Source organism: Puma concolor, chromosome A1, assembly GCF_028749965.1.
Source record: "Puma concolor isolate L17-30 chromosome A1, mPumCon1.1.hap2, whole genome shotgun sequence".
NCBI classification, from domain to species: Eukaryota; Metazoa; Chordata; class Mammalia; order Carnivora; family Felidae; genus Puma; species Puma concolor.
This window is the reverse complement of record NC_141667.1, coordinates 150,976,185-150,990,470: the sequence shown is the minus strand read 5'-3', so window position 1 is coordinate 150,990,470 and position 14,286 is coordinate 150,976,185. Positions and strand designations below refer to the sequence as shown.

The 14,286-nt window shown below is 51.4% G+C and overlaps 1 protein-coding gene across 2 annotated transcripts in view; it reads left to right on the top strand.

Moving 5' to 3' along the window:
- Positions 1 to 387: 387 nt before the first annotated feature.
- Positions 388 to 14,286, top strand: part of GFPT2 (glutamine--fructose-6-phosphate transaminase 2) — a 49,098-nt gene continuing 35,199 nt past the window's right edge. Inside the window, exons 1-2 of one of the 2 annotated variants that reach the window (XM_086706551.1) lie at positions 388 to 497; positions 735 to 1,327. In XM_086706551.1, the coding sequence (XP_086562677.1) occupies positions 1,321 to 1,327 (7 nt within the window). In that variant the 5' untranslated portion in view covers positions 388 to 497; positions 735 to 1,320. Of the gene's footprint in view, positions 498 to 518; positions 1,328 to 14,286 lie in introns of those variants that run through there. The other variant, XM_086706548.1, reaches the window with a different exon arrangement.

Below are 14,286 nucleotides of genomic sequence, written 5' to 3'. Positions count from 1 at the left end.
CTGTTTCCCAGCAGGATGACTCAACCAAACCCCTTCCTTACTGTGGCTGAGCCTCAGTTTCCTCAACGGGCAAGTGGGTAAACCAAACACCTTCTCCCCCGTAGGACCTGCAGAGCCCTGGTGAAGCTACAGAGATTAATTACATCAGGAAAAATGCCAGAGACAAGACGCAAAAAGTTTCGTTTTGTGCTCTAACACGACTGGGGAGGATCTGTTTAGAATATCAAGATTTTTTTTTTTTTTTTTTAAGTAAAATAAAAAACACCAGATGGCTTCAAAGTACGCCAGTGTTGGGCCAGTTCTCGTGACCTTCCTCGGGAGACCGAGGCCCGGAGCGCAGTGGGGAGGGGAGGAGACGGCCGGGAACCAGGGCGGAGGAACTCAAGTCTCAGTGACTCACAGCTGGGCCCCATTCGGGCTCTAGGCGGGTGGGCGGAGAAGCCCCTGGCTTGTGCAGGCCAGTGCGCTGAGGACAGGTCCGCCAGCGCTGCTCACAGGTCCGCCAGGGCTGCTCCGGGAGGGGGTGGTTCCCTGGGTCGCTCCTGCTTGGCTCACGACCTGGGGGGAATCCTCATCTTGAAGCTCCGGCTCTCCAGGAAATCCCGGGTTCGAATTCTGCCACTGCCAGAATTTGTCAATTCCGGCTGCCCTGTTTTGGCAAAGTCGCTTTCCACCTCGGAGGGGGCCTCAGTTTTCTCATTTATCAATCAGGCTCTAGAGTTCTCTCCTTACAGAGAGGGGACCAGGCTTGAACACCTACAGTGTGCAGCGATTCTGGTGCCCTCGGAGAAGCCCGGCAAACAGAAGGGCGCACAGGGGAACACGTGCGTCACGCCCGCCATTGTGCTCTGCGTCTTAATCCTCACCAGGACCAGGCAGGTAGGTTCCATTGTCATCCCATTTTACAGACTGGGAAACTGAAGCACAAAGCGATTCAGTCCCCTGTCCAAGGTCCCACGCCTAGACCGAGCCTGAGTCTGGGTCTGAACTCAGACGGTCTCCACCCCCCGGTCCATCTTCAGGACCCGACACCCAGGCGTTACAGACCGAACTTGAGCCTGGGAGCCGCCCCTCGCCCAGTTCCCTGACTCCTGGGGGCCCAGTCCCCACCGTTGTCACGACAACCGGGGACCAATGGGGAGCAGGCAGGCGGGAGGAGGCCCCGCCCTGGCCCCGCCTCTGGCGGAGGGCTCCGAGCTATAAGGTCCTGAGGCCGAGCGGCGGGAGTCCAGGCCCGCGGAGCGCCAGGCGCGCACGGAATTCCGAGTGTCCAGGGCGCGCAGAGTCCCAGAGCCGCGAAGGGCGCAAGCAGCAGCCACGATGTGCGGTGAGTGTGGTGGCCGCGGGTTCCGGCTCCCCAGTCTCTCGGCGCCTGGGCCCGAGAGCCGGGCGCCGGGGACCCGGAGGTGGTGCGGGATGGGGGCATCGATCTGTCCAGGTCCGAGAAGGGGCTTTCACCGACCGGGCCTGCCTCCTTCTGCCCCTTGTCTCCGAGTGGGTGTCCCAGGGAGGGGTGGGGGAGAAGGGTGCCCAACCCTGGTGTCGGACTTGGTGAGGGCGACCCGGCCCGGCCGTCCACGGAGGGGACGAAATTGGTCCTGTCCCGGGCCTGGACCCTCACAACACAGAGGTATCCTCCCTCCCTCCCCCCATGTCCAGTGAGAAAAGCACCCCAAGTCGCCCACAAAGGCGGCCACGCGCAAGCTCACGCATCCAGGGCGCTGGGTGCCCAGCACTGCTCTCAGCCCACCGCGCCCACCCAGGAGAGGCGACCCCACCTGCAACCTCCCGGCAGCCGGCCGGGCTCGCCCCCGTGGCGTCGGGAGCTGCCCTCGTGCGCTCGGGAAGGGCCTGTGCGTTCTCCTCGCGTGCCAAAATGAACCTCTTGTCCCTAGAAGGGTCGATTCCATGTTGCCACCTCTTTGCTGAAAGAGCTCTCGGCGAGGCTTGGGGGGAAAGGCAGCATGGACCGCCGAGCCTCGAGGCAAAGCTGGGAGAAGGAGTCCGGGACGAGGAGTGGGGCTGGGCTCCGGCGTCCTGAACACCGCGGCGCCTCGGCGCTGTCCCGGGAGACTGCTGGGCCATGGCGAGGGCTGCTGCGGCCCTGCGCGCACATCTGCAATTCCTTACTCTCCTGGCTGGGCCGCCTCCGCTGGCTGGGGAGAGGGCCGGGAACTTGTGCTGGGACAAAAGGTCACTGTGCCTTTTTTATTTTTTTTCCTTGAGTAGGATTCAGTTACCCATTCCAGCCTCCTGTGGCTGGAGGACCTGGTGGAACTTTTGAAGCCATGAAAGGCCTCTGTCTGACTTCGCCGAGGGCTGTGGGGCGGGATGTGCCAGCGGTGAGCCCTGGGCCAAGATCTGTACAGGCCTTGTTTCTGAGGCCAACGGCTCCTGAAAGTGTAAAAGAACCACTGACCAAGGAGCCCACAGCTCACTTTGGGATGCAGACTCCCCCAGGCCAAGCGGGCATCAATTTAAATTCCTGAACTTTCAGCAAAAATCTCCGGGCTACAGGGCATCGTTAACAATGTATAGGGCTGCCTTGGATGTTTCCCGAGAGAGAGAGAGAGAGAGAGAGAGAGAGAGAGAGAGAGAGAGAGAGAGAAGGAGAAGAAGAAGCAAAGGTGGCAGTTTTGCCAGAAGCCCTTTGGGTTCTAAACCCTTCAGTGTGGCATTCAAGGCCCCTGGCCAACTGATGCCTTAAGTGGGCATCAATTTAAATTCCTGAACTTTCAGCAAAAATCTCGGGGCTCCAGGGCATCGTTAACAATGTATAGGCCTGCCTGTGGATGTTTCCCGCAAGAGAGAGAGAGAGAGAGAGAGAGAGAGAGAGAGAGGAAGCAAAGGTGGCAGTTTTGCCAGAAGACCTTTGGGTTCTAAACCCTTCAGTGTGGCATTCAAGGCCCTTGGCCAACTGGTGGCCTTAGAGCCAGACTAGTACACTGACCAAGACCCTTGCTCTGCCTCTCCAGCACTGGCAATTTCCCTCCTTTCTCCTCTCAGGTGCCCTTCTGGGCCCGCCTCTCCCCCAGCCTGCCTTCCTGCTTCCAACTTGCATCTAGCTTTCTCTGTTGTCTCTCTGAGCCCATCTCTGCAAAGAGAGATGGGCTCAGACTCTCCAAATCTGGGGTCCTGTTCTGCTCTCTTAAAGGGCTGCATATGTCTTGTCCCCTAAGGAAAGGATGAGCTTTGGCCCTGTGACTACCTATATCCCTACATCAAGCCCCCCCACCCCAGCGTATCCCACCCACCTTGCAGCCCTTGGTTAAGTCAAGGAGTGATATCCAACATGGGAAAGTTATTTCTTCTCACCTGGGTGCTAATGTGTCATTTACAGAGCCCCTTCCCCCCCCCCCCCGACACTGGCTGAGCACCCCTTGCATGGAGAAGGCCATCCCAAGTCAAACCTGACAATAGCTGCCTTCGAGAATTAAACACGTTGTTCTCGTTTTTTGTTTGTTTGTTTGTTTCTGGATAATGGCCTGTGTGTGCATGACAAGTGATACTGGTTTTCCTTTTTATGGTTGTGTTCTTTTGTGGAGCATTTATGTCAGTTTTCAAACACTTGGTCAATTTTATAGAAAAATGTTAAGGCAATGATTGCGTACTTGGTACAAGGACAGGGCAGAAATTGTGAAGAAGCTCCTGGAATAAGTCGCTTACCCTCGTCAACTTTCCATTTGGGGAACTGGAAGCCGAAGGGGTCTGCACATGCCTATGTCTGAGCAGGAGCAGTCTCCGGTCTTCTCTCTGGGCTGGCTGTGGCCCTGCTGTGATCTGCCACCTCGAATGCCACCTGTGATGTGGTCACATCTTCAGGGCTGTTCCGTCCATGGTCAGCAGGGGTTGAGCTGAGAGCCTTCCCTTCAGCTGCTAATGACCAGGCTTAGGTTGGCTCTTACTCCCCATTGTCTACGCCACTTCTCCCGCAGAAACCTGGACCCAGTGCTAGCTGACCCTGCACACACTGAGAAGATGTCCCTCAGAGCTTCAGTGCACTGAGAGTTTAGCTGAGGGACAGGTAGGTTTTGTTGACATCTGAGAGACGCTGGCATGTTGCTGTCTGCCAATAGAAAGGTTACTATCTTCCCATTCCTCCTCTCCTTCCTTCTTTGCTCAGCCATTAGTGAAGTGCTGCTCCTGGAGAGGGCCTGTGTTTTCCAGGCCCTGGGGCCACATGGGCACGAGCCTCCCCTCAGAGAAGGGGCAAGGAGTTGGAGAGGCAGGTGGTCACCAAGCAGGGATGGGGTAGCTCACTAGGTAAAAGCTGCCACAGAGAGAAGACATCTGACACAAGCCACAGCCTGGTAACTCTGTGCCAAACCAGTCGGCAGACATCTTTCTATGTGGTACACAGGGCTTAAACTTTATGTTTTAAAGTCTTCCATTACAAAATTGGGAGATTTCACATAAGTAGGGAGGATTTTCAAGTTCTCTTGAAAAAATCTGAAGATGAGCAGCCCTGAGTTATATATATCTGAATAATGCACGGTGGCCCCTAGGATGATGGGTGCTAGCTCACCAGTCCTCCTGCCCAGCTGCCTCACTCACTGATGTTACCTGATGGCCCACACGTAGTCTGAGTTGAGACCCCAGCACAGCAGAGGCAGGGAGCACTAACTTTCCCAGGAACAGTACTGCAAGAGCCTGGCCTCAAGTATGAGCTCCACAGAGAGAAGAGGGTGACAGGTGTGCCAGTCTGAGAGCACAACATGTTCAAGGGCATGGAGGTGTAGACCACGCATGCATGAGAGTTTGGCAAAAAGGATTGCACTTACCATCCGTGAATTCTTTTTTTTGTTAATGTTTTATTTATTTTTGAGAGAGAGAGAGAGAGAGCATGCAAGGAGGGGAGGGGTAGAAAGAGGGGGGCAGAGAATCCGAAGCAGGCTCTGCACTGACAACAGGGACCCCAGTGTGGGACTTGAACTCACAAACCATGAGATCATGAGCTGAGCTTATGTCAAGTCAGACGCTCAACCAAGTGAGCCACCCAGTTGCACCCCCATCCATGAATTCTTAAATCTGCCCTATCTTTTACTCCTGCATTTAGTAATTTATGAGAGGGGAGGAAAAAAACTTGGCCATGGAAAATTAGCAAATTCTTAGATTTTGCTAGAAGGTAAAAAGACTTTGAAGTCGTTATCTTTTGTCTTAGTTGGTATATTAGTTTCTGCTGGCTGCTGTAACAAATTAGCACAGACTTGTTGCTTTAAAACAACCTAAATTTATTTTCTCACAGTTTCGGAGGCTAGAAGTCCAAAACTCAGTTTTATGGGACCAAAATCAAGGTGTCAGCAGGGCCCCACTTTCTCTGGACACTCTAGGGAAGAATCTGTCCCTTGCCTCTTCCAGCTTTGGTGGCTGCCAGCATCCCTCGGCTTGCATCTCTTGATTCCAGTCTGTGCCTCTGTGGTCACCTCACCTTCTCTTCCATGTCAAATGTCTCTCTGCCTCCCTTTCATAACAATACTTGTGACTGCATTTAGGGCCCAAGTGGATAATACAGGAAAGTCTCCCATCTCAAGATCTTTAATTTAATCATATCTCCAAAGACCTTTTTGCATCAAGATATTTTTATAGCTTCCAGGGATTAGGACCCGATATCTTTGAGGGCCATTGTTTATTTATCCATTATCCAATAATTTTTAAAAACATTTTTAGTGTTTATTTCAAGAGAGAGAGAGAGTATGTGATCAGGGGAAGGGCAGAGAGAGAGGTAGACACAGAATCCAAAGCAGGCTCCAGGCTCTGAGCTGTCAGCACAGAGCCTGACCCAGGGCTTGAAGGCTTGAACTCATGAACTGTGAGATCATGACCTGAGCTGAAGGCAGACGCTTTACCGACTGAGACACCCAGCTTCCCCTATCCATTATCCAATAATTTATCCATTATTATTTGGGCTCTGGCTTTTAGGTGCCTTCCCCAAGAATAGTCCAGTGTTGCTAATCTCAGATGGTCAAGTCATGGCCACAGGGATGTTGGCCAGAGGCTACCAGTCTCCCCTCTATGTCTGACACACACATGGAAGTGCCCTGGTCCCAGAACTTGCAGACTGGACCCACCATAGTCAGAAGGTGAATGTAGGCATCAGTTAAAGACCCCATCCTTCACTGGCATGGTGCTACATACCCCGTTTGACCAAATAGTTTCCAGTTTTTCTAGAAGTCAGGGCTTGTGTCCTGTAAATATGGCACTCACTCCATTTGGCCTCCATGCATGTAGATATTCTTCCTACTCATCTCTTCCCTGTGAGAAGCAGGTGTGGTTTCATTCCCCAGAATCAAAAGGGGCCAGGACACACACACACACACACACACACACACAGACACACACACACACACACGTCTATCTGCTTGCACAGCAGTCTTTAGGAGAGCTTGTCATGAGCTTAGGGGGGTTGTCTCTCATTTCAGCTGAGGAAACAGAGTTCCAGGGAGTTTACAAGACACAGGGGAGAGCTCAGACTTCTTCTGGCTCTGGGAACCCCGTCATATCTAACACTCCTTTCCTCCCTGTAATGGTTCAGTTCATGGAAGGGTACCTCAGAAGGGGCTGGACTGGAGTTCTTGGGGAACAGACTCTGGGGTCAGATTGCTTGCCTTGCTATGTCCCCAAGCCACAAGAGCCTCACCAAACAGAGCCTCTGCTCAGGGATGTGCTGCTAAATGTTTGACCACCGGCTCACCATGGCTAATTTCAGGTCATCAATGTGAAGTCCCTGATGGTGGAGTTGAGAAGAGGTGCATATGGTTGGCTCACGGAAGCCAGTCCTAGAAGTTCCCAAACCCTGCTGGCACCCTGCCCACAAGACCACTATGTGCACTCTCAGACAGACGGCTTCCCAGAAGCCATCTGGGGAGGGGCTCAGGGCTGGAAGTGATCTTCCCACCTCCTCCTCCCCTTCATCACGCCATTCCTCCATCAGTTGGTCTTATTCACTGGGGGTTTCCCAAGTTCACAGGAACCTTCTGGAAATTCGGTGATGTAACATTAGCAGACAGTGCTTTTACATTGAAGGATTATTTTCATATTTAGTGAAATTTGCTCGTAAAGGGAGATGGACTGGAGGTTACAAACACCCTTGGGAGAAAGTTCTGGAGATTGATGCAAAAAAGAAGCAAGTTGATCTGATTGGCTGTCTCTTTCGTTTTCCAAGGGAATATTTCACCAAAAAAAGTTTGACTTTATTTTTACGGCCAAGTTTTGGCAGTTTAAACAAGACTTCACACTTTCTTGAAAGCGTGTTTTAGTACAATTTAGAGTATATGTTGTTTCTCCCTTTGCTCTTTGTGAAATCCTGAAATGATAAGGACAACAAGAACTTTTTTCTTAAAAATAGAAATGCCTTGCCCACATTTACTGCAGGAAGTGGAGTCTCCTGTTATCAAAGGGATTCCAGTGGTGTGGCAAACTTTAACCCATGGGGTCCCAGAGAAGCCAGAGGCAGGGTGAGGCCATCCTCAGAGGAGCCAGTTCCCTTCTGACCTTGAGCCAGGCTTTGGGGTCCCTGTGTCTTTGTGTGAGAACACTGCCATGGGACCTCTCATCCCCTTGGCACCTCTGCCTTTGGTCTTGCTTCTGCGAGGAGGCAGCAGGAATTGTAGTCCCCATGCATCAATATGGTGCTGCCCAGAGAGGTCATAGCCTCCACTGTGGTCCTCTTGGTTGGCCCAGTGGCCTCCCTGACCTGGGGGCCTCACCCAGGAGAGTAGACCTGCTCCATAACTAACACACCACATACAAATACCCAACAGTCAAACCCACACTCACACCCACACGCACTCACACACACCCAGCACTCAAACCCACACTCACACCCACACGCACTCACACACACCCAGCACTCAAACCCACACTCACACCCACACACTCACACCCACCCAACACTCAAACCCACACACACACCCCCAACGCTCAAACCCACACTCACACCCATACACACTCACACCCACCCAACACTCAAACCCACACTCATATCCACACCCACCCAACACTCAAACACACACTCACACCTATACACACCCAACATTCAAACCCACACTCACACCCACACACACTCACACTCACTCCACACTCAAACCCACACTCATACCCATACACACACACACCCAACACTCAAACCCACACTCACACCCACACACACTCACACTCACTCCACACTCAAACCCACACTCACACCCATACACACACACACCCAACACTCAAACTCACACTCACACCCATACACACTCACACCCACCCAACACTCAAACCCACACTCATATCCACACCCACCCAACACTCAAACCCACACTCACACCCATATACTCACACACACAACAGTCAAACCCACACACACATACCTAACACTCAAACCTATACTCACACCTATACATGCTCATACTCATACACACCCACAGACACCCAACACTCAAACCCACATTCACACCCACACATGCTCATACTCATGCACACTCACACCCAACACTCAAATACAAATTCACACATATACATGCACACTCATACTCTCACACACACCCAACACTCAAACACACATTCGCATCCACTCATATATACTCACATAACCCAACACGCTCACTCACACACATACACACCCTGATACTCAGACACTCACATGTATACACACATTCTCACAAACACACATGCTCAGGAATTTTGTGAGAAAGAAATCCAACTGGCATGTCTTCTGCCTGGGTGGAGAGTAAGCCGACCTGAGAACTGGACTAGTATCTAATCTGTACTAGGCTCGTGGACTAAGAAGGTCAGCCCCTTCAGTGCGGAGAAGCATGGGATGGTGGTGGAGAAAGCACCCTCAGTCCTGGGTGGGGGGGGGGGCGGGGGGTGCCCAGCCCGGCTGGGTGGTAATGTGCACCCGTGGAGTGAGCCCCTAACCCTTGGGGGACGCAGGCTGGATCTCTGCCTCGAACCGTCCACCCTCACTTACAGTGAGGGCAGGCCTTTCATTAGGAAGCTAATGCCTAGAGGGAAGGAGAGATTTTCCAAAAGTGTAGTCACAGATTCATAATACAGACCCCAGCCTGCCCACTGTGAATTTGACCTCTTCCCTCATCCTCCAGGCCTCAAATAGCCCCTGCTCCTCTCCGCCACCCCAGGCATTCCAAGGGTTATAAAGAAGATTCTAGGAGTTTGGTGCTCTCAGTTTTGGCTATGTGTCCGGGGGACTTGGCCTCCCGATTTGATCATTGTCGTCATCTGTCACTCCGAGGCTGAGAGTCCCCTGCCTGCATGGAAGGACCTCATTGTGGTGCCTTTCATCCTGAGTTCCAGTATGATCTTTCATGCTGTTTGCAGAGGGTGTGTTGGATCCCCCAAGACCCCAAGGTGAGCCAGGCAGAGGGGCCACTAGTCTCCATCCTGCCTCCATCTGGAGCTTTTCCTGGTGTTTAATTTGGCTTTTCTCCTTTTCACTCACTTTCCCCATGTGATTTAAGAGTAGGGCCCTGGGAAGCTGTTTGGAAGCTCTGGATGCCAGAGTGGGGTGTGGGCACGGGGCAGGTGCTAAGCTGGGGTGGTTGGGCCAGAGTGGCCTCTGTCCCAAGGCTAGGCATTTCTTTAAGCCACCTCAGGAGGGATCTTACCGTCTTGCCTGTGCAAGGGAGGGAGGGACACAGGAGGAGCCAGACTTGCTGTAGTTGCCGTGACCCAGAGGGGCAGAGAAAGTGGAGTCAGAAGCAGGAATGTCTGGTGGGGGCCAAGAAGGAGTCTCCCAGGGATCGAGAGAGGGCATGGCAGCATGGCCTGGACCCCACCAGGGGAGCTCAGAGGTTTTTTCATCAGGGTGGGCATCTCCCCCCAAAAACCAAGTCACCTCTGTGGGAGCTATTTCTCACTCCTTGGGGTAGGACCGTAAGACAGGGCTTATGCTGATTTGGGGGGAGCACCAGGGAGACAACCTGCAGTCACTCAGATAAACCCGGCTGTGACTCACTACAAGAGCCAGAGGTACTCTGTCTGTCCATGGGAGCCACAGCCTTGGCACAGGACGTCATGAGGATCAGACAAGATAAGGTTCTGAAAGTATTGGCTTCCTGTGCATCCCCCGCATTTTCTACGTGGGCACCTCACACTACCCAGAAGTGGGAACACCCCTGGGTGACCCTGAGCCCGCCCTTTTATACATGGGAAGGTGTGCTCAGGCAGAGTTTCCCCTCCTTGTGTCCATCGTTCTTCTGGGTGAGCGGGACTGGGGAGTCACGGAGAAGTCTGCAAAGTCAGACTGGGCTGGATGACAATCCCATACCCCCCAATATCTCATTCATAGAGCCGCACATGGTAAAATAGAATATATGGGCACGTGGAGAAATATTGTAACCTTACAAAGAGCACATGTGGAGTGGAAAGGAAGTTTCTGGCCTACATCCAGTCCCCTCCTCAGGGGCAACCACTGCCCCCACCCCCGCCCAGGTCTCGGGTGCCCTTCCAGAAATACGTGTCTCCCCACCCCTCCTTGCATAATTTACTCCTGTTCTGTGAGCTGCTTTCTCCCCTGACACATCTTGGAGATGTAGCTTGTTTTCCAGGAAAACACCGAGCTTCACTTCATTCTCTGTGGAAGGCCACTTGCCTATGGTCCCACAGGGGCCCCACCACATGGTTGCACTGCCACTTCCCTGGCCCCTGCCACGCAGCAGGCTGTCCCCAGTCTCCAGCACTGAGCAACCATCCTCCTGCACTCACACATACCCCACTGCGGAGTTATCTGTTGGATACGTTCCTAGCAACAGCTCTGGCCAACAGATGTGTACATTTTTAATTTTGAAAGATTGCCAAATTGCCTCCCAAAAAGGGTGCACAAATTTAAACTCTTGCTTCTTGTCAAACTCTTGGATCTTTGCTGATCTCATAGGTGAAAAATGGATCCTCACTGCTGTTCTTTTTACAGATGCAAGGGATTCCAGACAGGAATTCTGACATGCATGGCAAAAGAAATGCCTGAGAAAAGCAGTTTTATTCCATTTCTTAAATTAAAAAAAAAAAAATCATTTGGGCGCCTGGGTGGCTTGGTCGGTTGAGCGTCCGACTTCGGCTCTGGTCACGATCTCGCGGTTTCTGAGTTCGAGCCCCACATCAGGCTCTGTGCTGACAGCTCAGGGCCTGGCGCCTATTTCGGATTCTGTGTCTCCCTCACTCTCTGCCCCTCCCCCATTCACACCCTGTCTCTCTCTCCTTCAAAAATCAATAAACATTTAAAAAAATCTTTTTTTGATGTTTATTTATTTTTGAGAGAAAGACAGAGCACAAGCCGGGGGTGGGGGGGGGGAGGGTGGGGGGGGGGAGGGTGGGGGGGTGGGGCGGGGCGGGGGCAGAGAGAGAGAGGGAGACACAGAATCCAAAGCAGGCTCCGGGCTCCGAGCTGTCAGCACAGAGCCTGACGCGGGCTTGAACTCACGAACTGTGAGATCACAACCTGAGCCGAAGTCAGACGCTTGACCGACTGAGCCACCACCCAGGCGCCCCAAATTTTTTTAAAATAGTAAGAGCATGGTGTCAAGGCCGTTTTATTTACTTCATCTCAGTAGAGTGCAAGGAGAAGCCTGCCAAGAGGGAGAGCTGCAAGGGGAGAGAGATGGTGCTTAGTTTAATGAAAGAGCTTATTGAATAGATGTCAGCATGCAAGAGATTTTATGTTGAAATTAGATTTATGCCTTCTTGCGCAAAGACCTCGGAAACCACTCCTGGCAGCTGCCCCCCCCCGCCCCCCGCCCCCCCAGAATATTCTCCCAAACTGTGCCTGAGTGGCTGGGTGTGGACGGACACAGCTGGTGGTCCTCAGGACAAGGGCGCTTTAACCAGCCCAGCCGCCGCTGGGGCTCTGGCAGCAGCACCCCCACATTCCCACCAAGAAGGCTACTCTGGATCTGAGAGCCAGAGACACGCTCGAAGAACATACATGCCTGACAGGAGTTCAGACTGCTGGCCGGCCCGGAGAAGGGGAGTTGCAGGAGACAGGTGGACAACAGAGGCCCTAGAGCACTCTCATGAAAGTATCTCAGATTTAAAACCTTTCCAGAGTTTGTACAGGGGCCTTCAAGTCATCTGCAATGCCTGTCAGCTCCCCTTCATGAGGCGCAGCTGTAATTCTAGAAGGATTCCCGGGATGCCAGGGAAGACTCCAAAAATGATCAGACAGAATTGTCTCACGTAGCTCTGTGGTCTTTACAGTGACTGGAATTTGACCACGTTCCCCTCCCCTCCCCCCCCCCCCCCCGAGAACTTTGATATTTTGCAGAATAATTAATATTATGAAAAGTTTCACCCACACAGAGATTATAAAAATTAATGTTATGAAAAGTTTCACCTGGGGACACCTGGGTGGCTTAGTTGGTTGAGCATCTGACTTCGGCTCAGGTCATGATGTCACAGTTCATGAGTTCAAGCCCTGCGTCAGGCTCACTGCTGTCGGCACAGAGCCCTGCTTTGGATCCTCTGTCTCTGTCTTTGCCTCTCTCTCTCTCTCTCTCTGCCCCTCCCCCCTCTCAAAAAATAAATAAACAGCAAAAAAAAAAAAAAAAAAAACAAAGAAAGAAAGAAAAGTTTCACCTGAACATAGATTGTAGTGATGGTTGGACAACTCTGTGAACACATAGTTGACCCTCGAACAATTGGGGAGTTAGGGGCACCAACACTCCACACAGTCGAAAATCTCCAGATAACTTTTGACTCCCCCCAAACCCAGCTACTAATAACCTACTGTTGATCGGAAGTCTCACCGATAAGCAGTAACACATATTTTGTATGTTCTATGGAGTCTATACTGTGTTCTTACAATAAAGTGAGCTAGGGAAAAGAAAACATTATGAAGAAAAGCATAAGGAAGAGAAAAAGATATTCACAGTACAGTACTGAAGTTATCAAAAAAAGTCCACCTGAGCACTTCAAACCTGTGTTGTTCAATGATCAACTGTACTGAAAACCACTGAACTGTACAATTGAAATGGGAGAATATTAAGGTATGTGACTTATATCTGAATGGAACTGTTCAAAATTTTATAGTATTTCCATTAGAAGGTAACTATTCGGTTGTTTTTTTTTTTTTTTTATTTTTTTAAAATTTTTTTTTTTTTTCAACGTTTATTTATTTTTGGGACAGAGACAGAGCATGAACGGGGGAGGGGCAGAGAGAGAGAGGGAGACACAGAATCAGAAACAGGCTCCAGGCCCTGAGCCATCAGCCATCAGCCCAGAGCCTGACGCGGGGCTCGAACTCCCGGACCGCGAGATCGTGACCTGGTTGAAGTCGGACGCTTAACCGACTGCGCCACCCAGGCGCCCCACGGTTGTTTTTTTTTTAATGAGCAAGGTGACAAAAGTACATCATCTGCCCAGATGTGTTGAGGTCTGAAGTGTAGGGTAAAGTGTGAACCCCTGTGACCCAAACGCTCAGCAGCCCTGTGGGGACAGGCACCTTCGCTGGGGAGGTGCCCCGACTATACACACAAGGCCTTACACTCAACGCCTCTCACCTGATCTAGTGTCAGCCAGGAAGACAAGAATAGCTGACCACCAAAATTACCCTTAGCCATTTTAAAAAGAAAGCATCTGTAACTGCTCAGAAAGCACAGTGTTCATGTTTTTTATAGAGAAATTCTGGGAGCACGTGGGTGGCTTAGTCAGTTAAGCGTCCGACTTTGGCTCAGGTCATGATCTTGCAATTCACGGGTTGGACACCCGCATTGGGCTCTGTGCTGACAGCTTGGAGCCTGGAGCCTGCTTTGGATTCTGTGTCTCTTCCTCTCTCTGCCCCTACCCCACTGTGCTCTGTCTCTCTCTCTCTCAAAAATAAATAATAAAAGAAATTATATAGAAATTCTGCACTTTAATACTTGTGTGCAAATATATACTGTGTATGGTAACACACAGGACGTAAGAATGAAAAATAGCATTAAAAAATTTTTTTAATGTTCATTTATTTTTGAAGGAAAGAGAGACAGAGCGTGAACAGGGGAGGGGCAGAGAGAGAGGGAGACACGGAATCTGAAGCAGGCTCCAAGCTCTGAGCTGTCAGCACAGAGCCCGACACGGGGCTTGAACTCCCGAACCATGAGATCACAACCTGAGCTGAAGTCAGATGCTTAACCAACTGAGCCAGCCAGGTGCCCCACAAATTATCATTTTTAGCACCTCTGAATTTCATCGCCTCTCTTTTGTCTACATCTAGAAGAATGAGTTTTAGCAAATTAAATGTTCATATAATGTGACCCTACTCACTGCTTAGGGATGCAACATTCCTTTAATGGACATTTTGTCATTCATTCAGAT